The sequence below is a fragment of the Vicugna pacos genome, chromosome 7, assembly GCF_048564905.1.
Source record: "Vicugna pacos chromosome 7, VicPac4, whole genome shotgun sequence".
In the NCBI taxonomy this organism is placed as follows: Eukaryota; Metazoa; Chordata; class Mammalia; order Artiodactyla; family Camelidae; genus Vicugna; species Vicugna pacos.
In genome coordinates this window covers 83,997,943-84,024,949 of record NC_132993.1, presented here as the reverse complement: position 1 = coordinate 84,024,949, position 27,007 = coordinate 83,997,943, and the positions used below count along the sequence as shown (strand labels likewise).

At 54.6% G+C, this 27,007-nt stretch overlaps 1 protein-coding gene across 1 annotated transcript; it reads left to right on the top strand.

The window, feature by feature from the left end:
* Positions 1-1,926: 1,926 nt before the first annotated feature.
* MYO1G (myosin IG) lies at positions 1,927-17,344 on the top strand. Its single transcript, XM_072965447.1, has 22 exons — positions 1,927-2,126; positions 4,107-4,315; positions 4,471-4,564; positions 5,345-5,510; positions 5,793-5,846; positions 7,034-7,129; positions 7,386-7,505; positions 8,064-8,288; positions 8,388-8,533; positions 8,956-9,070; positions 9,195-9,365; positions 9,565-9,635; positions 10,888-10,962; positions 11,172-11,304; positions 12,088-12,254; positions 12,564-12,771; positions 14,074-14,297; positions 14,839-14,983; positions 15,712-15,816; positions 16,017-16,130; positions 16,833-16,987; positions 17,077-17,344. Exons 1-22 carry the CDS (start codon positions 2,032-2,034, stop codon positions 17,231-17,233), a joined length of 3,045 nt encoding a protein of 1,014 aa, XP_072821548.1. The 5' UTR covers positions 1,927-2,031; the 3' UTR covers positions 17,234-17,344.
* Positions 17,345-27,007: the final 9,663 nt, after the last annotated feature.

The window sequence follows — 27,007 nt, the reverse complement described above, 5'->3', positions numbered from 1 at the left end:
GCAAGCTGTCGGGAAAGAGCAGTCCTGATTGCAGTTAGGTTCAAGGTCACACAGTGGCAGGGTCTAAAGCCAAGACTGGCAAGCTCCATCCATGGGCCAATCCCCAGCCTAAGAACTGTCTCGACTTCTTTTTTTTTTTTTTAATCTGGGGGAAGAAGGGTAGGTAATTAGGTTCTTTATTTTAATGCAGGGCTGGGGATTAAACCCAGCACCTCATGCATGCTAAGCAGGCGCTCTACCACTGAGCTATAGCCTCCCCTCTTGACATCTTTACTTGAGGAAAAAAAATAAATAACCCAAAGAAAACTATTTAGTGATGTGAAAATTTTACCAGGTTCAAGTTTCACTGGAACAGCCATGCTGGTGCTTTCAGGTGTTAATTTAATGCAGACCCGTGCCAAGAGGTTGGGAGATTGGGGAAGTGAAACTTTGGGACCTGGCTTGGTGAGAACTCCCTGGGTTGTCCAGACATTTGGTTGGGAAAGCCCTTCAAAAGCACCAGCCCAAGTGGCAGAGGGTGTGGAGGGAAAATGAAACTTGGCCAGAATTTGCCTAATAGAAGCCCCAGGCCCGGTGCGGAGTGGACCCAAAACCCGGACCTGATGGGAGGGTCCCCTCAGAACAGAAGTGAGTGCCTGAGTTTTAACAGGCATTTGAACAAGCACTTTTCATTGTGTTACATATGTCTCAGTTTTAAGGTGTATGAAGGAAGAGAAAAACCTTTTCTTGATTATCAAACTATTTCAGAGTTTAAAAAAGTGAGTTGATGGAGGTGGTAGCCCTCTCTCTCACCTTCTTAGAGGGCCCGCACTCTGTCTCTGGGGTGTGTATCTACTTTTACTTTAAACAACTCCGCACCTCTTGGCTTTTCTCTTGCCTTCTGAGACGGACTGCACTCTGTCTTTGGAGTGTACATCTCTCTAAATAAATCTACTTTTACTCAAAAAAAAAAAAGTGAGTTGATCGAAAGGCAATTATTTTAAATAAACTAGCTTTTTGAGTACAGAATCCCAAAGATAGTATATGGATGACTCAAATTTGGGAAATAACCTGTCCTTCCTGTGCCAGGGGAGGGACAGGAGAGAATTGTGCCTCCACACCCCCAAACCCTTTCAACCCCTCCTCTGGACGCCATGTGGTCAAAGAACGCTGTTTGGGGACAAATCTGAGCTGACTAGTTTGGCCACTTCTAAAAGTGCTGCCTTACCTACAGAATGAAATGACAGTTCGCACCTCTGAGCTGTGAGAACCCAAGTGTGACAGGAGGGCTCCTGGTGCTGTTTCTAGTCCTTACTACTGAAGGGGCAGGCAGCCGGTCCCCAAGGACACAGAGGAAACCGCTGGAAAAAACATCCAGAAGCCTGGACCAGCAGCAAGACTCAATCGTGGCATGATGAATCCAGCTCCGTGGCCATAGCGGGGGTGTGACGTGAAGCTGGCTTTGTCCTTTACATCCCAGCATGATCTTGCACACTTGGAAGAAGTATTGCATAGACTCCTGCCCCAAAGGCCTGGGTGTGAGCATTTGTTCACTTTTTTTCAAGTACAGTGTACCTATCCTAAAATCCACCTAGGTATAGGTACAGGGTTATGTAGCCACAACCACGTGACGAAACCTTTTCTTACAGCCACATGAGTGACACCGAGGTGGCAGGGCTGGGGGTGGCAGAGATCCTGCTGCCTGGGGAGAGGGTGGACTTAAGAGATCACAGAGGGTCAGCGTTTCCTCAGGAGGCCAGCAGGAAACCTCCAGAGCATCAGCACCTCAGCCACCTCCCCAGCCGTTAGGCACGCCCTGAGGGGAACCAGGAAGCAGGGGTCAGAGCCCCTTGGGAGGGAACCAACAAGTGGGGAGGACAACCCCTCCCCGGGGCCAGAAGAACCCACTTCCTACTTCACCAGCACCGCTGGGGCGGCAGGCAGGGAGGGCTGCGGGCAGGGAGGGCTGGGCCTGTGCGAGAGCACCCCTCCCCTCCGTCCCTCCGCACAGGAAGGTCTGGGCAACCTGGCCTGGGTGCTCCCGCCGGCAGGATGGAGGACGAGGAAGGTCCTGAGTGCGGCAAACCCGACTTTGTGCTTTTGGACCAAGTGACCATGGACGACTTCATGGAGAACTTGAAAATCAGGTAGACCCAGGGCACAGGCTCCCCTCCCCCCCTCAGATGGACCCAGGGCGCAGGCTCCCCTCCCCCCCTCAGGTGGACCCAGGGCGCAGGCTCCCCTCCCCCCCTCAGGTGGACCCAGGGCGCAGGCTCCCCTCCCCCCCTCAGGTGGACCCAGGGCGCAGGCTCCCCTCCCCCCCTCAGGTGGACCCAGGGCGCAGGCTCCCCTCCCCCCCTCAGGTGGACCCAGGGCGCAGGCTCCCCTCCCCCCCTCAGGTGGACCCAGGGCGCAGGCTCCCCTCCCCCCCTCAGGTGGACCCAGGGCGCAGGCTCCCCTCCCCCCCTCAGGTGGACCCAGGGCGCAGGCTCCCCTCCCCCCCTCAGGTGGACCCAGGGCGCAGGCTCCCCTCCCCCCCTCAGGTGGACCCAGGGCGCAGGCTCCCCTCCCCCCCTCAGGTGGACCCAGGGCGCAGGCTCCCCTCCCCCCCTCAGGTGGACCCAGGGCGTAGGCTCCCCTCCCCTCCTCAGGTGGACCCAGGGCGCAGGCTCCCCCCCCCTCAGGTGGACCCAGGGCACAGGCTCCCCTTCCCCACCCCCTCTGGTCTCCATCAGCCTTGGGGGGTGGGGTGCGCACACACCGACCCAGCCCACTGTCTGGGTGACCACAGGGGGATGGCTAGGGCAGAAAGGACTGCCCCTTCAGGGCCATAGCAGCCAGCCAGTGCTGGAGTGAGCTCCCCAGACCCGTGCCTTCTGACCCATCCTCCTGGCAGAGATAGGCACCCTGACCAGACCCACTGGACACTCCATCTCCCTTGTGGGGCTGGGCTGGGCCCTGAGGGGCTCCAAGGGAAGTGGTGAGGTCTGCCCTGGGGACAAGATGAGATGACGCTGGCAGAGGGGGCATGCGGAGTGCTTCAGGGTGTGGCTGGTAGAAATGACACGGGGCCCTATTTACTGTGGAGGAGGGCAGAGGGCAGGGAGGAGCAGGGGGACAGGTGGTGAGATGGGGTGGCACCAGGACAGCCAGGGGGCGCAGAAGGCAGCCTGCTGTGGAAGAGCCTGGGGACAGCGTCCACTGAGCCCAGATTGTTGAAATCAGAGGCTGCGGGCCTCGAGCCAAGCCCAGGGCTGTGGGATGGAGAGGAGAGAGTCAGACAGGAAATGAGCTTCTCTTTTGTATGGGGCACGGAACTAAGCAGGATTTCAATTCATTCTTATAAACTAGCGTATGAGACAGGTATTACCGTCTCCATGTGAACGATGGAGCATTGAGCCCCCGGCCGCACAACTCACAGATTGGAGAGCCTGTCTGGCGGTAGCGAAGGGTGTGGAGGGGAGCCAAGACAGGGAACTCCCCTGTCAGAGGTGGTGGAGGAAGAGGAACCCCGGACAGGCCATCAGGGGCAGGGAGGGTCCCAGACACCACGGGAAGCAGGCTCCTCCCAGGGCCGAAAGGTCAAGAGAGGGGTGGACCCAGGCACCCACGCTGGCGACCAGGCTCCTGAAGGGAAGGGTTGGGAAGTCTGAGGATGTGCCAGGGAAGGTGGTGGTGCAACAGCCCCAGGCCGCTCCCTGCACCCCTCCCAGTCCCGCTGTCTGGGTGGGGCTGGGTGGAGTCGGCTTCTGCTTCTAGGTCCCGCCCAGCTCTTGAGCCGGAAACGGCTGGAGGCCCCTCCCTCTATCTCCCACCCCGATCTCCTCTCTGTCCTTAACCCCATCTCCCAGTCCGCTGGCTCTGCCTTGCCCAGTGTGGCCTTGGGCAAGTCGGTCCCTTAATAAAACAGGCAGTCATGACTCCTGTGACATCAGAACCCGCTGGGACAGCAGCTTGGATCCCAACACGATATTGGGGTGGGGGTGGGGGGGGTCCCAGCAAGACTCAAATCAACCTACCCCCCACCCAGTCTCAGCTCTCAGCCCTGGGGGTGGACCAGTGCTCTAGGACCTAGATGTGTGTCCCCCAAGGCCCTGAGCGCTGAGGACTGGCTCTGCCTGTGCCAGGTTCCAGAAGGGCCGCATCTACACCTACATCGGCGAGGTGCTGGTGTCCGTGAACCCCTACGAGGAGCTGCCCCTGTACGGGCCTGAGGCCATCGCCAGGTACCAGGGCCGGGAGCTCTATGAGCGGCCGCCCCACCTGTATGCCGTGGCCAATGCTGCCTACAGGGCGATGAAGCGCCGGTCCAGGGACACCTGCATTGTTATCTCAGGTACCTCCTCCACTGCCTCCCTGGGACCCAGTGTCTTCATTTGTCAGTGATGGGGAGGTGACTGGTGCACCTGGTGGGGGTGGGGGGGCGGGCACAGGGAGCTGGTTAACGGGGAGCAGCCAAATATTCTGTCTGACTGTCCATCTGTCTGGCAGGGGAGAGTGGGGCAGGGAAGACAGAAGCCAGCAAGCACATCATGCAGTACATAGCTGCCGTCACCAACCCTAGCCAGAGGGCTGAAGTGGAGAGGTGAGTAGGGGGGCCAATGAAGTGGGGGCGGGGGTAGCGCAGGCCTCAGGCCTGATCGGGGAGCCAGAGACATGACTGAGCCCAGCTCAGGCCAAGTTCAGTGGACCTCTCTGTCAGGAAGGTTCCAGATGACCCACAGCCAAGACCTCTCCACCTAAGAGGGGTGAGGCCCAGCATAGGGGTGCCCTGCCTCTATGGACAGGGAGGAGGTGAGGTGCAGGGGACCAACAGACTGGTGCTAGGCCCTCCTTGGGACCCGATGGAAGTAGGGAAGTTGGCTGGCCCGTCAGGAAGGCCCAGAGGCCAGGCTGGGTATCAGAGTTTGGGCCGGGAACCGGGAAACCAGGGCCCACCTGCCCACCAGCGGGAATTTGTAGGAGCAGCTTCCCGTGTGGGAGCCCCGGCTCTTCCTGTCAAGTTGTGGGGAGGTGGGGTTCAGGTTAGGGTGGGAACAGCGGTGGAAGTTGCAGAGCACACATGGCTGGCAGCGCCCACCCCTACAACTGGAGGTTGAAGATGGTGGAGCGTCCAGACCTAACTCCTTTCTGTAGTGCATCCTGCATCTTTGGTCTGAGAAGCCAGTGAGGTGACTGTCTGTGTTTGCTGATGCCTTTCAAGCCTCAGGATTTACACCACACTAGGCACAAGTGCCTGGCAGGTGCCCTTCCCAGCGTCCCAGAGTCAAGGGCCATTCCACGGCCTCAGGTGGAGATGCTGGACCAGGGCGCAGTCCCCAGTGTGAGGTCTTTGTTAGAGCCCCGCCCCTCTGCCCCCACGCAGGGTCAAGGACGTGCTGCTCAAGTCCACCTGCGTGCTGGAGGCCTTCGGCAATGCTCGCACCAACCGCAACCACAACTCCAGCCGCTTCGGCAAGTACATGGACATCAACTTCGACTTCAAAGGAGACCCTGTTGGGGGGCACATCCACAGCTACCTGCTGGAGAAGGTGGGCCCTGCTGCTGAGACCCTGGGCGGGTGGGCTGCACTGGCCTCCCTCGGGGGAATCAGGCAGAGCTGCCCCATCTCGCTGACCCTCCCAGGCCTGGGGCCCTAGGGACAGGAACAGACCTTCTCGGATGTCCCAGGTTCGCAGGGCTGGGCTCCCGCTGTGGCTGGTGGTGGGGGTGCTCCCCCGCCCCACTGCTTGCACTGCCCTGGGGGCTCTGGTGTAGGTTTTCTGGGAGGGGCAAGTGTCCAGACCTGGATCCAGCTGCCCCTCTCTCCTCAGTCTCGGGTCCTCAAGCAGCACGTGGGGGAAAGGAACTTCCACGCCTTCTACCAGGTGAGCCAGAGCAGGTGGGGACTGCAGGGAAGCCCTCCTGATTGCCCAACTCATTGTCCATTTCCCTTCCCCGCCCCTCTCTGCCCCTGCCCTGCTCCCCTTGCCCCTCCCCCACCCACACTGGGGTGGGGACTCCCTGGACCTGGGCAGTGTCTACACCGCGTCTGACACTGATACTATCTGCAATGGGTAAGATCCACTGAGGTGGGGTCTCCTTGGACTCAGGCAGTGTTTGCACCATGTCTGAGCACCACTGGGGTGGTTCTACTTGAGGGCTGACAGTGCCTGACCGTTGAAGTGGGTTATCCCAGGACACAGGCACACCTACTTCAATCCAGCTGTAGTGGGATCTCCCTGGACTTGGGAGGTATCCGCACCACTAGGGTGGGTCTGCCTGGACACTGGCTGCATCTACACTGTCTCTGACCATTGAAGTGAGATTTCTCAGGATACTGTTAATGTCTACACTGAGTCTGTCCCATTAAAGTGTTTCTTCCTGGACTCAGGTGATATCTACACCATGTCTGGCCACTGAAGTGGTTTTCCCCTGGATTGGGGTAGCGTCTACACAGTTTATGACACTGAAGTGGGGTCTCCCTGGGCATGGGCTGTGTACACAGTGCATCTGACCAGGAGGTGGGTTCCATCTGGAAATGGGCAGCATCTACACCATGTCTGACACTGAAGTGGGTTCTACCTGGACACTGATGGTGTCTACACTGGATGAGATGCTCTGAGGTGGGGTCTCTGTGGATCTACATTCTTTCTACACTCATTCTTGGGTGGTATCAGCATTCTTTCTGACTCAGTGAAGAGGGTCTGCCTGGACATTGGCAGTGTCTCCTTCATGTCCTATCGCTGAAGTAGGTCCTCCCAAGACATGAGTGGTGTCTACAGTGTGTCCGGTCTCTGAAGTGGGATCTCCCTGGACTCTAGTGTTGTCTACACCACGTCTGACCACTGAAGCGGGTTCTCATTAGACTTGTTCAGTATCTACACTGTGTCTGAACTTAGAAACGGGTTCTCCCTGCGCTCAGGCAGTGCCCACACCATCACTGCACTGACCCACATCCTGTGTTCGTTTGTTGGGTCAACGGTGGTTGAAGGACATGCCTGTTTGTGCTGTGTTTGTGAGTAGGGTCTTTGGAGCTCAGGGGGCCTTACTGAGGTGTATCTCGGCCCTCCAGGTGCTGCGGGGCTGTGAGGACGAGGAGCTGCGAAAATTGCACCTGCAGAGAAACCCTGCGCTGTATAATTTCACCCGCCAGGGAGCGGGGCTCAGTGTGAGTGGTGGGCAGGGCTCTGTGTAAGCGCCAGGGCACCCAGGCTCTCATCACTTCTAGTCCTGGGTGCTGGTGACCAACGGCTTCAGCAGGGCCCAGCATGGTGTGAGTGGTTCAGCAGGACTGGTGGGGCCCTGATTCACTGTCTTTCAGTTGGAGGAATTATGGCTGGGTGTGGGGATGGGGTGCGTGCGTGCTGGGATAGAGGAATCAAGGTTCAGTGTGGCACTGGGGTGCTGAGCCCCTTCTCCCCTAGGTCTTGGACACCGACGAGAAGAGCCACCACCAGGCGGTGACAGAGGCCATGCGTGTGATCGGCTTCAGTCCTGAGGAGGTGGACTCCGTGCACCGGATCCTGGCTGCCATATTGCACCTGGTGAGCCTGGCTGGATGTCTCCCCTCAGGCAGGGACTAGCCTCTGCCAACCCAGCCCTGGGACTGGCCCACTCCTCCCTCTGCTGAAACCAAGTTGCCTTGGCGATGGGTTCCCTCAAGATCGGGCCCTGAGCCGTGGGCTCTGCGTGCCCAGAACGTGCCTGATTCCTGTCTAGTAAATTAGCCTGGACTTAACAGGCAAGGGCAGTCTGGGCTCAGTACAGCTGCGCATCATGCAGACCTGCTTCTTGCTTCTGTTATTCAAGAGCTGTGTGGCTTTGGGCAGGTCACTCGGCGCCTCTGAGCTTCTGTTCTCTGTGAGGTAGAATGAGGAGTGAGTAGTGCGTAGCTGGCTGCAGGAGGATGCAGTGGGATCGCTCACATGATGTTTTGGGTGGAAAGCCTTGGGGAAGGCTCTGCTGTGCTCCAGGAACCGCTCCCGTATCTCTGGCTGTGCACATGACAGAAGCCAGGCTCTACTACACCCCTGGCCCTGCCCTCCCTTCCTCCTTCCCTGGGCAAAGGCGTGCCTGACTTTTCCTGGTTTTCCCATCACCAGGGAAACATCGAGTTTGTGGAGGTGGAGGAGGGTGGTCTGGAGCAGGGGCGCCTGGCGGTGACAGAGGAGGTGCTGGTGGACCACGTGGCTGAGCTGACGGCCACCCCCCGGGAGCTGGTGCTGCGCTGCTTGCTGGCTCGCACTGTGGCCTCGGGAGGCAGAGAGCTCATTGAGAAGGGCCATACTGCGGCCGAGGCTAGCTATGCCCGGGACGCCTGTGCCAAGGTACTCTGGGGGTAGGGGGTGGGGGGAACCCAGGAGGCCTTCCTGGAGGAGACAAGTGCAGAGGCAGTCAGAAGCAGTTGGCTGGTGGCCTCCCCCCAGGCAGTGTACCAGCGGCTGTTTGAGTGGGTGGTGAACCGGATCAACAGTGTCATGGAAACCCGGGGCCGGGACCCCCGGCGCGATGGCAAGGACACAGTCATCGGTGTGCTGGACATCTACGGCTTCGAGGTGTTCCCTGTCAACAGGTAGGTAGCCCAGCCACCACATTCCACGCTCTGAGCCCAACCTCTAGGGCTGCCTTAGTCCTGGGGAGCTCAGCTGGGCTGGAGAACAAATATCTGACTTCTGTCCCGGTTGGTCCCTGGTGCCAAGCTCATGCCCTCAAGCCTGCCTCAGCTATGCCACCATCCAGTGGTGCTCACCCCTTGGCTGAGACTCCGGAATCCACTCCAAGGTGTACGTGCTGGACTTGGGGGCAGCGGGGTAAAGGAGCAGCCCAGAGTGGGAGATGCACCCACACAGTGAGGCCACCTGGGGTGCCTGGCACCAGACCCCTCCGGCGAACTTTTGGGGGGAAGCCTGCCTTTTGTCACACTCACTCCCCGTGGACTGGAAGCCCCCAGGTGGGTGGGCAAGGCGTGACTCTGAACGGCCCCTCGGCCCCCAGCTTCGAGCAGTTCTGCATCAATTACTGCAATGAGAAGCTGCAGCAGCTCTTCATCCAGCTCATCCTGAAGCAGGAGCAGGAGGAGTACGAGCGGGAGGGCATCACCTGGCAGACCGTGAGTGCACATCCCGGGCCCTGGAGGGCGAAGCAGGGCGCTGGGCAGAGCGGGCGCTGGGCAGGAGCGCTGGGAAGAGACTGGCCCACGGGGCTCAGGAGCTGCCCTGCGTGCCCCGCCGCAGGTGGAGTATTTTAACAACGCCACCATCGTGGACCTGGTGGAACGGCCCCACCGGGGCATCCTGGCCGTGCTGGATGAGGCCTGCAGCACCGCAGGCCCCATCACCGACCGGATCTTCCTGCAGACCCTGGACACACACCACCGCCACCACCCACACTACACCAGCCGCCAGGTGCCCCTCTGCCCCCTGCAGTCGCCCCAACCCTATATACTCCCATCTGGTCCTGACACTGGCATGCATGTGCCCCACAGGTGCCATGCTGCCTATCTCTGGTGGGGGGCCCCTGGTGGTGGCTCAGCCCCCTCTGGAGGACTGTCTCCCGTCCCACACACCTTCTGTGCCTTGACCCTGGCCTGTCCCCTGCCCACAGCTCTGCCCCACAGACAAGACCATGGAGTTCGGCCGAGACTTCCGGATCAAGCACTATGCAGGGGATGTCACGTAAGGCCCTTCGCTGAGCTGGTCTCCCCTTCTACCCACTCCCATTTAGAGAAATTTTATTTATTTTTGTCTATGGGGTTTTTTGTTTTCTTTTTAGGGGGGAGGTAATTAGATTTATTTATTTAGTTAGTTATTTTAATGGAGGTACTGGGGATTGAACCCAGGACCTCATGCATGCTAAACATGCACTCTACCAGTGAGCTATACCCTCCCCCCTCCCCTTTTTAAGACACTAAAAATATACCTTTCACCAGATTCACAAATAAAAAGAATAAAAAGCATGAATCGGGGCCTTTTAGTGGTTCTCAGCCCCAGCTGTATCGTAGAATCTTCTGAAAAGCTTTAAAAAAATGCCTTTTTCATGGGATGGGATAAGAGATTCCAAGGTGCAGTCAGGGTGGGACCTCTGCTCCTAGCCCAGGGCCAGTTCATATCACCCTATGAACAAGGTCTGCACTTCGAGGTGGAGGTCAGCAAGGAGGGGCAGAGGGGTGAGAGTCTGTGTTTCTAATAAGCTCCCAGGCCAGGTGGACACTGCGAGTCCTTGGGCCACACACTGAGTATCAAGACCCTCCCAGTGTCCTCCAGAAATCAACATGGTTAATTTACTTGTCACTCACCTCATCCTGAAGCGGACTGGAGGTGACTCACAGAGAGAGGCACAAATGTCTAATGTGCCCTTCACAAGAAGAAGAAATTGAGTCAGAAGACAATCACCAGGAATCAGATCTCATCGCCCCAGGTCTTTGTAGGAGCTGCAAGTGAAGCCAAGATTTTGGCACTGAGCTTTCTAGCAGTCAAAGGATGAGATAATGAATCTGAGGTCCTCAGTGCCACAGGATCCAAACATATCAATGACTCACGAGTTCTCGATTGTAATTGCAATCACTGATAATTTACAGAAACTCAGTAGGCACCTTCTGAGCATTTGATGTCCATTGAGGCACAGAGAGTTTAGGTAACTTGTCCCAGGTCACACAGCATGTATGTGCCAGAGCCAGGATCCAGTGATGTGACATTTGGCTCCGGAGCTGTGGGCATAACCACTGGACTCATCTTCCAGGAGAGGAACTTCTGAGGCAGAACGTTTATGCGATGAGACAAAAAGCGGGCAGGAGAGGGAAGGGAAGAGGAGCTGGTGAGAAGGAAGGAAGGGAGGCTGACCGACAGGAGGACAGGCCGGTGGGGGTGGGGAGGGTCTTGCTGGGGGCCATCAGAGGCTCCTGCCTCCTCACTGGCCCTCACCCCCCAGGTACTCGGTGGAGGGCTTCATTGACAAGAACAGAGACTTCCTCTTCCAGGACTTCAAACGGCTGCTGTACAACAGGTGAGTGGCTCTCTGGGCGTGTATGGGGGTGCCAGAGGGCAGAGGGCCCAGGGGTTCTGGCTGAAAGGGCTTTCAGACACTCCAGTCTGACCCTCACAGACAGCCTGAGGTTCAACACTGAGGCCATGTAGCATACAAATGGCCAAGCTGGGCGGGGGCTGTCCCCCGGGAGGGCGGAGGGCGGTTGGACATGCAGCCTTTATCCCTAGCACGGACCCCACCCTGCGGGCCATGTGGCCAGACGGGCAGCAGGACATCACAGAGGTGACAAAGCGCCCCCTGACGGCCGGAACGCTCTTTAAGAATTCCATGGTGGCCCTGGTGGAAAACTTGGCCTCCAAGGTACGGCCCCCAACCCCTGCTCCGACCCTGGACTCCTCCAGATCTTTCTGTCTGGGCCTGGGTGTTAAGTTGGGCCCTGCACCATCTCTGCACATCACCGGGAGCAGGAGGGCGTTGGTTTCCTGTCTGATGTGAGCCACGCCCCCTCCAGCAGGGAGGAACCTGCCACTGCACAGGCTAAAGATGCCCTGAGCCAGGCTGAGGCTTGAGTAAACACGGGATTCTAGCAGCCTTCTCCTGGCCCCATAGCCTCTTGGGGATGGGCTGGTGGAGACCTTGCTCAGAGCTTGGGTTGGCCCAGCCCTGGTCCTGCGTGGAGCCGGGATTAGCTTCTGGAAACTGAGGCCACAGGGACAGGAAAGCATCACTAACTTCTTGTGGAGCTTGGAGTCCAAAGTCAGAGGGGGCCGCGGGAGGACTCCAGGGCCAGCTTAACAACAGGACATCCAGAGACTCAGCAGGGCCTCTAGGAATGCGAGAGGAAGGCGAGAGGAAGAGCGAGTGGAGCTTACTGCTGCCACCTCAGAACCTGGCTCTGGGCCCAGCCTCCTGCCCTCACCCAGCACTGGGCTCCCGTCCTCCCATCCCCCGGTGTCCTCTGGGCCCTGCCCTTCTGCCTACCCTTGGCCCCTTGGTCTCCCCTTCCCACTGAGAGAGCCTCTTCCCCACCCAGATGGCAGTGTGGGAGGGGCGGAGGCGCCAGAGCTGAACTCACTTGCTGCCCATGCCCGGTGACCATAAGGCTGTGACATGGGCCTCCTCGAGCGTCCTCTGTCCCCACAGGAGCCCTTCTACGTCCGCTGCATCAAGCCCAATGAAGACAAGGTGGCCAAGAAGCTGGACGAGGGCCACTGTCGCCACCAGGTCGCGTACCTGGGGCTCCTGGAGAACGTGAGGGTCCGCAGGGCTGGCTTTGCTTCCCGCCAGCCCTATCCTCGATTCCTGCTCAGGTACAGCCCTCCCCACCCCAACCCGCCCCTGTCGGGGGCAGATGATTTGGGGTACCGAAAGCAGCAAGTGCTTTTCAGACATCAATGCATGTAGGAGCCAGCAGGCTGCCGACCTCGGGACACTGACAATCATCGAGGCCCCTCGTGTGACACATGGGCTGGGCTGGGGTGGGCGTGGCAGGGAGGGGGTGTGGGCTGGGCGGGGCGCAGGCGCTGGAGTGGCGCGGTGTGGAGGGTGGGTTGCTGGGCGGGGCGAATCAGGGCGGGGCACCTCCGCGTCCCGCCCACTGCCCTGTCCTGCGGCGACAGGTACAAGATGACCTGTGAGTACACGTGGCCAAACCACCTGCTGGGCTCCGACAAGGCGGCCGTGGGCGCCCTCCTGGAGCAGCACGGGCTGCAGGGGGACGTGGCCTTTGGCCACAGCAAGCTCTTCATCCGCTCGCCCCGGACGCTGGTCATGCTGGAGCAGAGCCGCGCGTGTCTCATCCCCATCATCGTGCTGCTGCTGCAGAAGGTGTGGCGGGGAGGGACCCCCCGCATGGAGGGGGTCGGCCGGGCGGGAAGGAGAGGTGGGTGTGCATTCCCTGCCGTGGGGAGAGGAGCGATGAGTGTGCCCCACCCGGAGGTGGGGGCGTGTGCCTGCACTGACGGGACCACGAGCTCACTTCCCAGCACTGGGGGAGACCCCACTCACAGGGGACAAACCGAGTCTGAAACTGCCTTAGGCACAAAGCATGGATGTGGTTCAGGTCACCTCCGTCCTGTGGCCGCCAGCTTCAGGCCCGGATGCTCAAAACAAGACATTCAGGGCGCTGGTTTCCTGCCTTCCTTTATTTTTTCCTTTTTCTTCTATTGACTCGGAAAGATTTCCAACCCGGAGAAAAGTGTGCAGAAAGGTGTACTAAATTCCCACATTCCTACTGCCCAGTGTCAACCATGTCACGTGACCAATGTAGTTTTGTGCAGACACCTCACCTCTATCCTGTTATTTTGAAGCAAATTGTGTCATTTATAATCATTTCAGTGTATATTTCCAAAGGATGAGGATTCTTCCATCTCTTCCCATAACTTTTATTTTTAACATTTCAAACCTGAAGAAAAGCGAAAAGATTCATACAGTGATTACTCGTCACCTGGATTGCTTCAATTGTGTGTTCCCGACCCTGTCTCTGCCTCTTTGTCTTTCTCCACAACCACATACAGATACTCATACACACATGTATTTATATTTTTCCTGGAACCATATAATCTAATGACACCCCTATATATTTCAGCAGACACAACCTAAGAACAGGCACATTCACCCTTTTAACCATGCTGACATTAGCACATTCAAGAAATCGAATACTGATAAAATATAATCTGATATGTAGGCCATATTCAAATTTGTGAAAGTGCCCTACTACTACCCATTACATCTTTTAAAAAGCCAGAATCCAGTTAATGATCACACACTGCGTTTTATTGTTACCCCCATCGTCTCCTCTAACACTCAAGGGTTGTTTTTAAGAACATGACACTTTACCATCACAGAAACAGGACTGAGGAATTTCTGTCCTGTCCAGTCAATATCTACACTTCCCCAGTCGTGTCCCCGGTCTGTTCAAGTCAGAGTCCGTACGTTGCAGTCACGTGCGACATTGCTTAAGTCTGTTTTAATCTGTGGATCTTTTGGGCTGCTGGCCCTGTGGGGTCTCCAGTCTGGATTTTGATGGCTACATTCTTGGGGTGCTCCTCCATTTTGGGGGGTCTCCTGAAGTGAGGGAGGTGGGGCCTGGCTGGACCTGACCAAGCACCACCTCCCACTGGCCCCCAGGCGTGGCGGGGCACGCTGGCGAGGCGGTACTGCCGGCGACTGAGGGCCGTCTACACCATCATGCGCTCCTTCCGGAGGCACAAGGTGCGCGCTCACCTGGCGGAGATGCAGCGGCGATTCCAGGCTGCAAGGCAGCCCCCGCTCTATGGCCGTGACCTCGTCTGGCCGCCGCCCCCTGCCGTGTTACAGCCTTTCCAGGACATCTGCCAGGCGCTCTTCTGCAGGTACTCACCTTCTGCCACCGTGCCCTGCTCTTTCCCACTCAGCTAGTGCCCATGGAATACCTGGACCAGGTCCTCTGAACCCCACAGTGCCAACGAGGAGACAAACAATCCTGTTTGATAAGCAGGAGAACTGCGGGCTGTGCACATTAGCTGGCTGCCCACACCTCACAGCTGGTGGCAGATCCCTAATGTCCCCAGCACCTTGCTGGGCATTTGGAGGTGACACAGGCTTCTCTTTCCCTGCTAGAGGCCTGCAGGGAGGGTGGTGGGTTAGAGCTAGAAGTGGGGGAAACTCTACAACTGAGCAGGGCTTTGAAGGCTGAATAGGAGTTCTCTGGGAGACAGGGTGAAGGGTAACCAGGGTGCTCAGAACAGGAGAGGCCTCCTTCCAATGAGATGGGGGAAGCTGGGACACAGAGGGCGGCCAGTGCCAGGCTGAGGGGCTTGGAAAGGCATTAGCATATGTTCTGGGGGGCAGGACCAGGGGTGAGGAAAGATGAGGCCTGCACAGGGGTCCGTCTGACCACCTGGCCCTTTCCAGGTGGCGGGCCCGGCAGCTGGTGAAGAACATCCCCCCTTCAGACATGGCTCAGATCAAGGCCAAGGTGGCTGCCATGAGGGTCCTGCAGGAGCTACGGCAGGACTGGGGCTGCCGGCGGGCCTGGGCCCAGGACTACTTGTCCTCCGTAAGTGTCAGGGCTGCCGGGGCGGGGTGCCAAGGAGGGGCTTGAGGCTGAGAACTTGCCTGTGTCCACCTCAGCTGTCCTCTCCCTGGGTCTGGCTGTCCTATGGGCTGGACTTCTCTGTTCCTGCCCTTGGCTTCTGAAGTTTAAGATTTTTCACCCAGAACCTGCTGGCCTGGGCTTTACTGATCACCTGCTCCTCTGCCTACTCACACTCCTGTACCCGTGTTCTCAGGTAGAGCTCCCCCAGCCCCCGTGCCCAGGTCAACACCCCCATTTTCAGGCACAGACCCCCCTTCTTAGGCACAGCCCCTTGGCTGGCACCCCACGCCACAGCTCCCCTTGGCCCACACATGGGCGCTGTGAGCGGCCCCCTGCCCGGTTCTACAGGGGATGAAGCCTTAGGGGCATGGGGTTTGCCCAGGTGGGTGGCTTGGCGTGGAGGAGCCAGGTTCTGCCCGGCCCCTTCCATCTCAGCGTCTGTCCAGGCCTGGCCTGAGAAGCAGGGCTGGTGAGTGGGTGTGGAGGACACAGACATGTGTGCCTGGAACCTTAGGACTGCCGGGGTCTGTGCGCTGGGCCCCCAGGGAACCCAGCGTGGCAGGTGGACCCAATGGGAGGCTGACGCACAGTTTTCTGAGGGGAAGGGTAGCTGTGCTGATTCACTGAGAGTCACTGTCGATCAAGCATGATCCCAAGACCCCATTCCAAGCAGCCCCCTGTGTCCTCAGGCCGCAGACAACCCCACAGCTGCAGACCTGTTTGCTCAGCGACTGAAGACACTTCGGGAGAAGGACGGCTTCCGGGCCGTGCTCTTCTCCAGCCACGTCCGAAAGGTAAGAAGTGGGTGCAGGGCACGTGGCAACCCCAGCCCAGGCCTGGCTTTGAGGTTCACGGCTGCTCCTGAAACTTCAAAACTGGTCAATTCCAACCCAGTCAGTGAGAGAATGGCCCCAGGGAGGGGAGGCCACCAGCCATACTTGCTGGGGTGCCCCTGGGGCCAGGCAAGTAACCCCTGAAAACACCTGTCCTGCAGGTGAATCGCTTCAACAAAAGCCGGGACCGGGCGCTCCTGCTCACAGACCGGCACCTGTACAAGCTGGAGCCGGGCCGGCGGTACCGGGTGATGCGGGCCGTGCCCCTGGACGCGGTGAGCCCTGCGGGAGGGCAGAGGCATCCATGGGGCTCCAGCTGGCCTGGTGGTCCTGCTGGGCACTGCCGGGCCCCTCCCCTCCTGCCTACCTGGGATGGCCGGAGCTTTCTAGAACTCAGCATCAGCTCAGGATGGCAGCCCCCACGCCCACCCCTCCACTGAACAGCCTGCAGAGGTTTCCCGTTCCCCGTGGCTGTAGGGCCCGAACCCCACCCTCAGCTCCTTCACCCCTTCCTGCTCCACTCTTTGGCAGAGCCAAATGCCAGATGGCCCTCTTCCCCATATCTGTGCCTGCTGGGGGTCTCCCTATCCCAGACTACGTGGACCTGGCTGCCACCCATGAGACCCTGTCCCTGTCTGTTTCACCCATATGTGCATCTCTATGGCCCACTGGCTCCCTGGAGTCCCAGCTCATACTCCCACAGGGCAAGGGACAGCCCAGGGCAGGGATTGAGGCTGGGGGTCCCTCTAACTGTCAGGGTAGGGGAGCATGTGGTACACTGGCCACAACCCTCCCATTTAGGCGCGGGGCCAGAAAGGGAGGAGGGCAGGCCTGTGGAGCCTCAGGTGTTGGGGTGTTCCCAGAGGCTGTCTGAAGAGGGCAGGGATGCTGCAGGGGGCGTGGGCATGCTCCTGGGGTGCGGGGCCTGCCTCACCCCTGACCCTGAGACACCACCCCCTCTCCCGGCCGCGGCCCAGGTGACCGGGCTGAGCGTGACCAGCGGGCGGGACCAGCTGGTGGTGCTGCACGCGCGGGGCTACGACGACCTGGTGGTGTGTCTGCACCGCTCCCGGCCGCCGCTGGACAACCGCGTCGGGGAGCTGGTGGGCGTGCTGGCCGCGCACTGCCAGGGGTGAGTCCCGGGGCTTGCGGGGCGTCCGCGGGCTGGTGGAGCCCTGCGGGTCCTGACCATGACCTCCCCCTCAACCGTCCCCGCTTCAGGGAGGGACGGGCCCTGGAGGTCCGCGTCTCCGACTGCATCCCCCTGGCCCAGCGCGGGGCTCGGCGCCTGGTCTCCGTGGAGCCCAGGCCGGAGCAGCCGGAGCCGGATTTCCGCTGCAGCCGCGGTGCCTTCACTCTCCTGTGGCCGAGCTCCTGAGCTGACCTGTCCGCCCGCACCCGGGCTTGGCCTTGGCGAAGGCGGAGGGGTTCTCCATCCGCGCCCACGAGCAGTGGAAGTTCATAGGCGCGCTGTACAATAAAGGATGCTGTGTCTGTGTCTGTGTCTGTGTCTGGCGTAGACGTTCTCTGGCCACTGCCAACTTGGCCAATGTCACCCCAGCGTCCTCTGCTGACCCCTGTGGGGTCACCCGAACTAGAGGCAGAGGCCTGGGGGCTGGGTCTGATGGGGCAGCAAGACCCCAACCCCTAGGGCCCCAGCCTAGGAACTGGCTGGACCTGGAGCCCGGGTCTGAGACACTTCCAAGACTGCCCCTGTGGGCTTCAGACTGTCCCCACAGCCACGGTCTCTTTCTTTCTCCCCCTTTCTGTAGGGCCATTGTTCCTATTGGGTCACTGGGGAAGCTTGGGGGTCCCAGGGCCATCCTGGGACAGAGCTTGGGCAGAGCACACAGTAGGGGCACAGAGAGGTCCCACAGACCGACTGGGGGTGCACGCTGTCCCAGCTGCTGTCTGTGTCAGGGCTGGGTGTGGGTATCCCTGGCCCTGGGAACCCCGCCTCTGGGACACAAGCAGCCAGGACTTCTCAGACTCCCTCTCACGGATGGGAGCCCACCCCTGGGTCTGGGGCTTCTCCAGGAAGCCAACAGAGGGAAGGCCAGGGTGGACACACCTCTGCCTCCTCGGGCCAGAGGAGCTCCTCCCCAGCTCCAGCCCTCCCCCTGCCCCGCCCCCTGCCCCCAGCTCCTCTCCAGCCCCTGCAACTCTTGAGCCCTTGGTCCCCTGCCCCACCCAGCCCTCCCCATCCCAGCTCCCTGGCCCCTCCCCAGCGTCCCAGCCCCATCGGCCCTCTCAGTAGGTGCCCCCTCTGCTCTCACTGCTGCTCTCTCCCTCTGCCTTGGGCACCCTAAATTCAGGGGGGATCCTTGCTTGGTTGTGCCCTGTTGATGGGGAAGGAGGTCAGATCTGTCTGTTGTGGCCTTTGGATGTGTCATGGAGGGCTCAGAACTCATTAAGTCTTCCCCTTGTCACTATTGCCTTTCTTCTGGGGGCGGGCAGAGTCACCTCCCACCATGCAATCTGTGTCTGGCTGCTCCTGCCCTAGAAAAACAGCTTGACTCTGAGCCTGGTCCTCGAGGTCCCAAAGCCCACCCCCAGGGCCTACTCCTGCTTCTCTCCCCGGTTCTGGTGGCTTTGGGCCAGCCCCTCCCTCGCAGAGCAATCAGATCCCCTTGGATCACTCCTTTGAGATTCCTGTGGACGTGTCTTGTCCAAGAGCCTGTCGGCACCACCTGTTTCCTTTCCAAATTCTCCCACAGCTCTAGAGAGCCCAGCTGCCCGGCTGACAGGAAGGCTCAGAGAGGAGGGGGAATCTTCACAGAGCCCAGGGAGAGAGACCTCACGCACCACTTGGCAACATTTGGGGGGTCCACCCTTTTGGGGGCCACTCCAAGCCCAGGGCCCAGAGCCAAACATTGTGTGTCCAGCCTCGAGGGAGAAAGTTCACAGCTGCCTGGCGGGTTCCTGGGACTGTTCCTAAGATCCCTGAGATCCAGTCCGAGAAGGTAGGTGACATACTAGGAAGAGGAAGGCCCGTATTGAACTCTGACCTTGTATCAGGCAATTCACATACATTGTAAGTCACTTTATTTGTCATATGCTACTTACTATGTGCCACTGTCCTAAGCACTTTGCACGTATCACCTCACCCCATACCTACGAGGTCAGCGCCCCGTCCATCTTCCTACTGTTACTGGTGGGGAAACTGAGGTTCCCTGACTCCCTGGGGCCACCCAGGGAGTGGGACAGACCCAGGCACACGGGCCCCCCAGCCATGTCCACCCAGAACCAGTATACAGATAGGGGCACTGGCTCTGCAGATGGGGACTGCTGTCCTGAGCGCTGGCTTGGTTCGGCTGGCTCTCAATGGGCGGGGCCTCAATCAGAGTCCACCTCCATTCCTGTGTCCCCAGCGGCCTCCCGTGGATGTCCACGCCTGTGCAGGCTTTGTCCTCCGATCTGGGCAGGCCTTGGGAGTGCCTTTAACCAGGAGGTGGGGGCAATTCTGGCCACCAGATGGCGGAAAGGCCCTGAGGGAGAGAGGGAGAAAGAGACAGGCTGGGGAGGGCCGGGTAAGCCACCTCATCAGCAAGACCAGCAGGTTTTGAATAGCATCTTTTTTCTTTTTCTTACAAACCCTTGTGTCAAGGGCTGACTTTCAATAGATCGCAGCGAGGGACAGGTAGCATCTTAAATAAATAAAATAGTTGCTGTTTGAAGCCACTATATTTAGTGGTGATATTTTTACACCACTCAGTTGAAACAAAGAATGAGCTTTCTGACCCACGGCTGTGTGAATCTCTCCATGTGTTGGAGTCTGACCAATGAGCTGTCACAAGATGTTACAATCTTCGCCAGGACAATCTTGCACGTCTTTATTGAGTTAATCTGTAGGACCGTCATATGTTGATGCTATTGTCAATGGTATGTCTTTTTATATTTTTTATTTAGAGAGAATTATAAAGTAGCTGTATATCCAAAACCAAGACTGAAGAATGAACATTTTGCCACACATGCTTCAATTTTTTCCTGAAATATTTTCAGGTTAAAGATAGATACCATGTCATTTCATCCTTAACCGTCTCAACAGACACGCCTCCAAAAATTAAACACGTTTTCTTACATAACCAAACGCCATGAACAAAGCTAACAAAACGAATAATAATTCCTTTATGTCATCTAATACCTGGTCCATATTCTGTTTTCCCCAAATATCCTTTTACAGTTGGTTTGTCTGAACACTTATCCACACAAAATCCACCTACTATATTTTCTCTGTATCTGTCCAAACAAGGATCACCCGTGTTTTAAGTCTCTTTGTCCTGTTAGATCCTCAGAATAAACTTGTGTGGTCAGCAGTACGGATATCAAGTTAAAGACAAGGGAACTCGGCCAGAGAACTCTTCATCAAGCCTCAGCCCCGTGGCCTCTTGGCACCACCCCAGATCCTGGAGTTGGCCTCCTTTGCCCTTGGATGCTACCCAGACAACTCAGTCCAAACCTAGACTCATAATCTTTCTCTACAAACACGGAAGAGACTCCACTGTTCTTGTCTTCTGGCCTGCCTCTGCCCCCTGCTCACACCAGTAGACGCTCTGCCTCCCTTCCCCTCCACCCATTATTTGGTCCCCTCACCAAGGCAAGTTGGCTCTGCCCCTGAGTAACTTGGGGATCAGCCACCTCTCACCCTGGACTTCTACTTTCTCTCAGGTTCTAACCTGCTGTGGTCTGATTCCCTGTGGATACCAGTTGTCCGTGGAGAACTCCACCCAGCTTACAGCCCTCCTTCTCACTGCACGTGGGAGGATGTCAGCATCCCAATCAGATGGCCCTATAGGCCTCCCAGAATTGTCCCCACACACAAGCTCAGAGCTCTTTCAGGTGGCAGGACCCCTGCCCCTACCTTCCTCGGGATCTTTGCACATGCTTCTACCTCTGGGAGGAGTGTTCCTGTTGCTCCTCTTCACCTACTTGAGCCACCCACCTCAGGGCCTCTCCTATATGCTCTTTATTCCTTGGAAAGCCCTCTCACGCCAAGCCCCCACGGCCCCCTCCTGCAGAGCACCTCGTCATGCAGACCGGGCAGTTCAAACAACAGAGCTCCGGAGGCTGGGAGTCTGGGATCAAAGTGCTGGCTTGCCTGGTCTCCTGTGAGGGCTCTCCTCTTGGCTTGCAGACGGAACCTTCTTTCTTGCTTTGTCCTCACACGGCCCATCTTTGTGTTTGTGTGGAGGGTGTGAGTTCTGGTGTCTCTTCTTATAAGGATGCTAGTCCTTATGAGATCAGGATCCACTCTTATGGTCTTATTTACTTATATTCTATTAACCTTATTTACTTCTGTAAAGGTCCATCTCCAAATATAGCCCCACTGGAGGTTAGGACTTCAACATGTAGGTTTGGGGGGCACACAAACGATCAGTAGTAGCAGTTAATGTCAATTCCAATAAAAACACCAAGAGTCTCTGTGAACATAGACAAGTTAATACTAAAGTTCATTAAAATTCCCAGAATACAAGAGTGTTCATCAAGTCTCCACTGATGGAAGCATGGCTGAATGCCAGTTCTTTGAAAATACAGATTAAGCTGCGATGAACGTTTTTTAAATTAATCTTTTTTATTTTGACATAAAAGGAGATTTCCAAGGAGTTGTAAAAATTCATACAGCAGGGTCTCCTGCACACCTTACCAAGGGTACCATTTTACAGAACTGTATCTCACAACCGGAATCGGGCATTGATAGAATCCACTGATCATATTCAGATTTCCCCAGATTCATCTGTACTCCTGCAAATGTGTGTGTCCATACAATTTTATTATCTGCATGAATCCATGCATCCACTACCACAGGCAACATACTGAAAAAGTTACGTCACCACAAGGATCCCTCTTGTTGCCCCTTTATAGCCACACCTATCTCCCTCTCACCCTCGTATCCCACCCTTGCCATCCCCTAGAAACCACTAATCTGTACCCTTACCCTAGAGGGGCTGCAACTGCCTGGAAAGGACAACATGAGGGATACTTGTGGCGATGGGAATATTCTGTGACTTGATTCTATCAATGAAATATCCTGGCTGGGATGTACTATAGTTTTGCAAAATGTTGCCATTGGAAGAAATAGGACATGGAATTCTCTGTATTATTTCTTTCACTTTTTAAGAATTAATTTTAATTTTTTTTTTGTGGAGAAGAGGTAATTAGGTTTATTTGCTTGTTTATGTAATGAAGGGACTGGGGATTGAGCCTAGGACCTTGTGCATGCTAAGCATGTGCTCTACTACTGAGCTAAACCTTGCCCTCCTCTGCATGGTTTCTCATAACAACATGTGAATCTACAGTGATTTGAAAATAAAAAACTGAATTGAAAATTTTAGAAGAAATAACATCAACATCCTGATAGAAAAAAAGAATGAGCAAAAGCCATGAACAGACAATTCACAAATACATAAATAGCCATTAAATGTGTGAAAAGATGTCCAGCCTAACACAAAATGAAAGAAATGAAAATTAAAATTTCCCTTACTTATCAGATTATTTAAAAAATGGAAAGTATGTCTTGTAATAACCTTTAATGAAAAAGAATATGAAAATGAATATATGTATGTATCTGCAAGGCTGGGACACTGCTGTACACCAGAAACGGACACATTGTAACTGATGGTACTTCAATTAAAAAATGAATTAAAAAATTGAAAGTATATGACAATGCATCCTATTGGTAAAGCTGTTGGAAGGTAAGTGCTCTCATAGATTGGGGTTAAGAACACAAAATTTTTAAATGAATGGACTTTGTGTTTAAGTACATAGGTATTGAGTAGAGAGTGCAGAGTTCTGATCCTCCTCCCTCCCCCCAAAACGGTTTCTCCTGTTAACGTCTTGCATTAGTGTGGTAAATTTGTTACAGCTGATGAGCTAATATTGATAAATTATTATAAAGTAAAGTTCATAGTTTACACCAAGATTTACTCTTTGTTTCTTATGATTCTGTGGGTTTTGTCAAATGCATATAAAGCATGGATGCTCACAGATACGGTCCAAAGCTATGGCGACTTGATGCTGAAATGCCGAGCGCAGTCCCAGGGGAGGAGCTTGGCGATGCCACCCACTGTCCGGGCTGTGACCCGCCTCTGTAACAGCTCCCTGCAAAACCAATGCTGAACGCTACTGTCGCTTTTTGTCTTCTTTTCGTAAAAGTGAAAATCCGCTTCTGACTTCTTTTGGTTAGCGAAAACAGATACTAAAGTAGGTCTTCCCGAAAAGCGAAGTAAGGTATAGCAAACTTTCAAAAAGTGGGGGATATCTGCATACAGAATAGATTCACCTGCCTGAAAGCCTATGTGCTCCACCTGCTCATCCCTCCCCATCCTGAACCCATGGCGATCGCTGACCTTCCTTCCTCCAGAGTTTTGCCTCTTCTAGAACGTTCTATAGTTGGAATCATACAGTATAGAGCCTTCAGATTGGCTCCTTTTACTTAGTACTTGTGCATTTAAGTTTCCTCCATGTCTTTTCGTGGCTTGATAGTAATATGATCCTGCGATTTTTTTTCTTCTCCAACCTCTTGATGTGATGCATTCCATTAAATGATTTTTTTTTCAATTTTTTTGGAGGGGGAGGTAATTAGATTTATTTATTTTTTCAGTGGAGGTACTGGGGTTTGAACCTAGGAGCTCATGAATGCTAAGCACACACTCTACCACTTGAGCTATGCCCTCCCCCTGGATTCCACTAAATGAGTTTTGAATGTTGACCTAGCCTTGCGTGCCTGGAACAAATCCCGTCGGGTTTCGGTACATCATTCTTTTTATACATTGTTGGATTTGACTTGCAAATCTTTTATCGAGGATTTTTTTCATTAATGCTCCTGAGAGGTATTAGTCCGCAGTTTTCCGTTTTTGTAAGGTCTCAGTCTTGTTTTGCTAAGGCTGGCCTCCTAGTCAGGAAGCATTCCTTTTCCAAGAAGGATAGTGTGTCTGTGGAGGGTAAAGTGTTCTCTCATTCCATCTACATTTTTTTTTTTTCTCGAGAAGGGGGAGGTAATTAGCTTTTATTTATTTACTTACTTTAATGGAGGCAGTAAGAATTGAAACCACCACCTTGCGCATGCTGAGCAGGCGCTCTACTGCTGAGCTATACCTCCACCCACCACCCTCTGCCATCTATCTTTCTCATACAGATGCTGACCCCATCATGCGGTCTCTCAGCCACACAGCCCAGCGGTGGTGTGGCCACAGGGAGGGTGGATTCTGGTTACTGCCTGGTGGCCCCTTCTCTGTCATGGATGCTTTTAGAAGATGGGAGTTGCCTGCATCTCATTCTGGGGGGGGGTGCTTGCTGGATGGCTGTGCATAGTTTGGGGACTGACCTGTCTCAGGCGGGGCTCCTTCACCACAGGGGAGCAGCCGTGGCCCACTGGCTCCTCTGAGTCCTAGGTGCCTCCAGCTCTTCCTTCAGGTTGGGGACCCTTCTCTCATTCTGGGGCAACAGCCTCTGTCTCATTTGCTGCACCTTGTATTTCATTGTTTTAAGCCATAGGGTACCACGGCCGCTTCTGTGCCCTGCAAGAGATGCCAGACTCCAATGCAAGGGGCCCCCCTCCTCTCTACAGAGCTCTCTTCCCTGCCTCCTTGCACTTGGCTGCAGCTCTCCCCCTGCCCTGCCTTCAGAAGTCTCCAGAAAATAAGTGACTCGAGTCTCAGACTCTCAACTTCATGGGACACGTGTGCAGACACCACTCCTGCCCCAGAGAGGGATGGGGAGAATGGTGTCATCCTCAAGCTTCTGGAAGGCTCTTCTGCCAACTCTACCCTCTCAGGGCCCCTCCTAATGAATGTCTTAGCTCAACCTCAGTTTCTAGAACAAGGGGAGAGCCAGGATTATCAACATGGCAAACACAAAGCAGGCCAGACAGAGCTCTTAGGGAGATTGCCAGGTACTGGTCTTCAGAATTCCAACCATTTTGTCACATATAATTTTAGAGCAAGATCATAAAGTGTTCTTGGTTATTCAAAGACTCAATCCGGTAATTTGTTTTTTTACAGTAACTTATTTTTAATTGCAAGGGCAGTTGTCTGCCAAGAGATAATGCTCATAAAACTTTTAAACTATGACAGATTTCAAATATGAAGAACAAACCAACAAAACAAATTAGGAAGCCCCAGAGCAGGATCCTATTATAAGGATATGAAATAGGATAAATGCAGTGACAAAGAATTACTGCTTTCTCAATAAATGTTCTGAGGATAGATTGCCAGGTATCTGGGAAAAGGTTGCTCCTATTTCACACCACATCCTAAAATTAATATAGTTTGATTGAAGTTTTAAATGTAAACGGAAGCCATTAAATAATATATATCTGAATATTTTTATTGTCTTGGCAGTGGAAAAAAATTTTTTTAATTCTTAACATTTTTTATTGATTTATAATCATTTTACAATGTTGTGAGAAAAATTTTTTAAACATAAGAGCAAGGCACAAAATATAACAGAAAAGTGTACTTATATACACAAAACATAAATGCCTCATCTCATTTATACATTGTGTGTATGTATATAACATATACACAAAATGTATACATTTATATTATATATATGTCTATAACTACATAAAAAGCAAAAATTTCCCATCCCCTCCCACAAAACCCCACAAATGAAATTGTATGGGAAATGATGAAAGAAAAAATCCTGACATATGTAGGAAGTTTTTATATTCACATACAGTGTTCTTACAAATCAGTTGTAATATTGCCAAACTTCGGGAAAACTGAAGAAAAGTACACATATAGCAGTTGTGCAAAGAAGAAATACAAATGGTCAATAAATTCATGAAAAAGTAGTATATGTTGAATGTAATAAGACATGAGAATAAAACATGACACCACTTTCACATGGCTTATGATAAGCAGAGATGGATCTTAAAAAGTGATGTTAGGAAAGACTCACATATTCACTCCAAAACTGACGTAGCGGAAACATCAAGACAATACTGTATTTAAAGGTAAGATCTGGAGGGAAGAGGGTACGGCTCAAATGGTAGAATGCATGCTTAGCATGCATGAGGTCCTAGGTTCAATCCCCAGTACCTCCATCAAAAAAATAAATAAATAAACCTAATTACCTCCTGCCAGAACAAAACAATAAATAAATACATGTATACATAATACATTTAAGACTTTTGAAAAATTTTATAACCATGGTTGAGACTGAACATGGAAAGGGATGTAATGCTACCATTAAGACTTTGCTGACAATAATATCCAAGGACATGGAAAGATGTTAACCCAAGCAAAATGAAATAAGTAATTTTAAAATAATTAGAGAATAATTACAGTTTTGAAAAATAGATGGATGCGTGTTAGAGGGGCAGGGTAGGAAAGAGACATCTTACTGCTAACAGTGGCCGTCCTTCGTATGACGTCACTGCATGTCTTTATTTCCTTTTATGCAACTCTCTCTTCTGACATTTATGCTTTGAACGTAGTTTATGTTGCAGTAAAAAAAACAAAAAACAAAAAACTGAGCCCAAACCATACCCTTGACCAGGAACTTGGCCCGTGAGCCTGTGGATGTGGGCCTGGGCAAGTGGCCTTCCCTTGCATGTTTCTCTTCATCTCTGAGCAGAGCAGGGCAGGAGGCAGGGATCAGGAGACAGTGATGGGATCCCAGAGTCCAGATCTAGGTCTGGAGCCTGCCCTTTCTTCTGGAGAATGATTGCAGCTGCCCAGGTCTCCACTCTGCACGGTGGAGGGCGCACCTGCCCCTCACGGCTCTGAGGACTAGGTGGCATCCACAGACCAGGGGTCGGCATCCTCCGAGTCCCCTGCCTCCTCACCTTTGCCGGGCCCACAGCGCCTCGCAGGGCAGCTGCAGGTACAGGGCTGCGGGCCGTGTGGACACCGAGAAGGGAGAGGGGAAGACGGCGTGTGCATTCACAAGAGGGACTCCTCAGAAAGCTCGCCCCTCACTCTGGGCCTGACGAGAAAATCCATCAAAGGGATGTGGGCCCTCTATCCTGACCATGCCTTCCTGCCTTTCTGGTATCAGAATGCCTGTCTTCACAGAAAAAGGCAGTGGTACTACTTTTTAAACACACCGTCACTTAGCAAAGTAGAAAGCTAGTAGCCACACTTGGGGGACTTCCGCTTGTCCTTGAAATCCCAAAGCCTGGGAACCAATGGTCAAGAACATTACTATC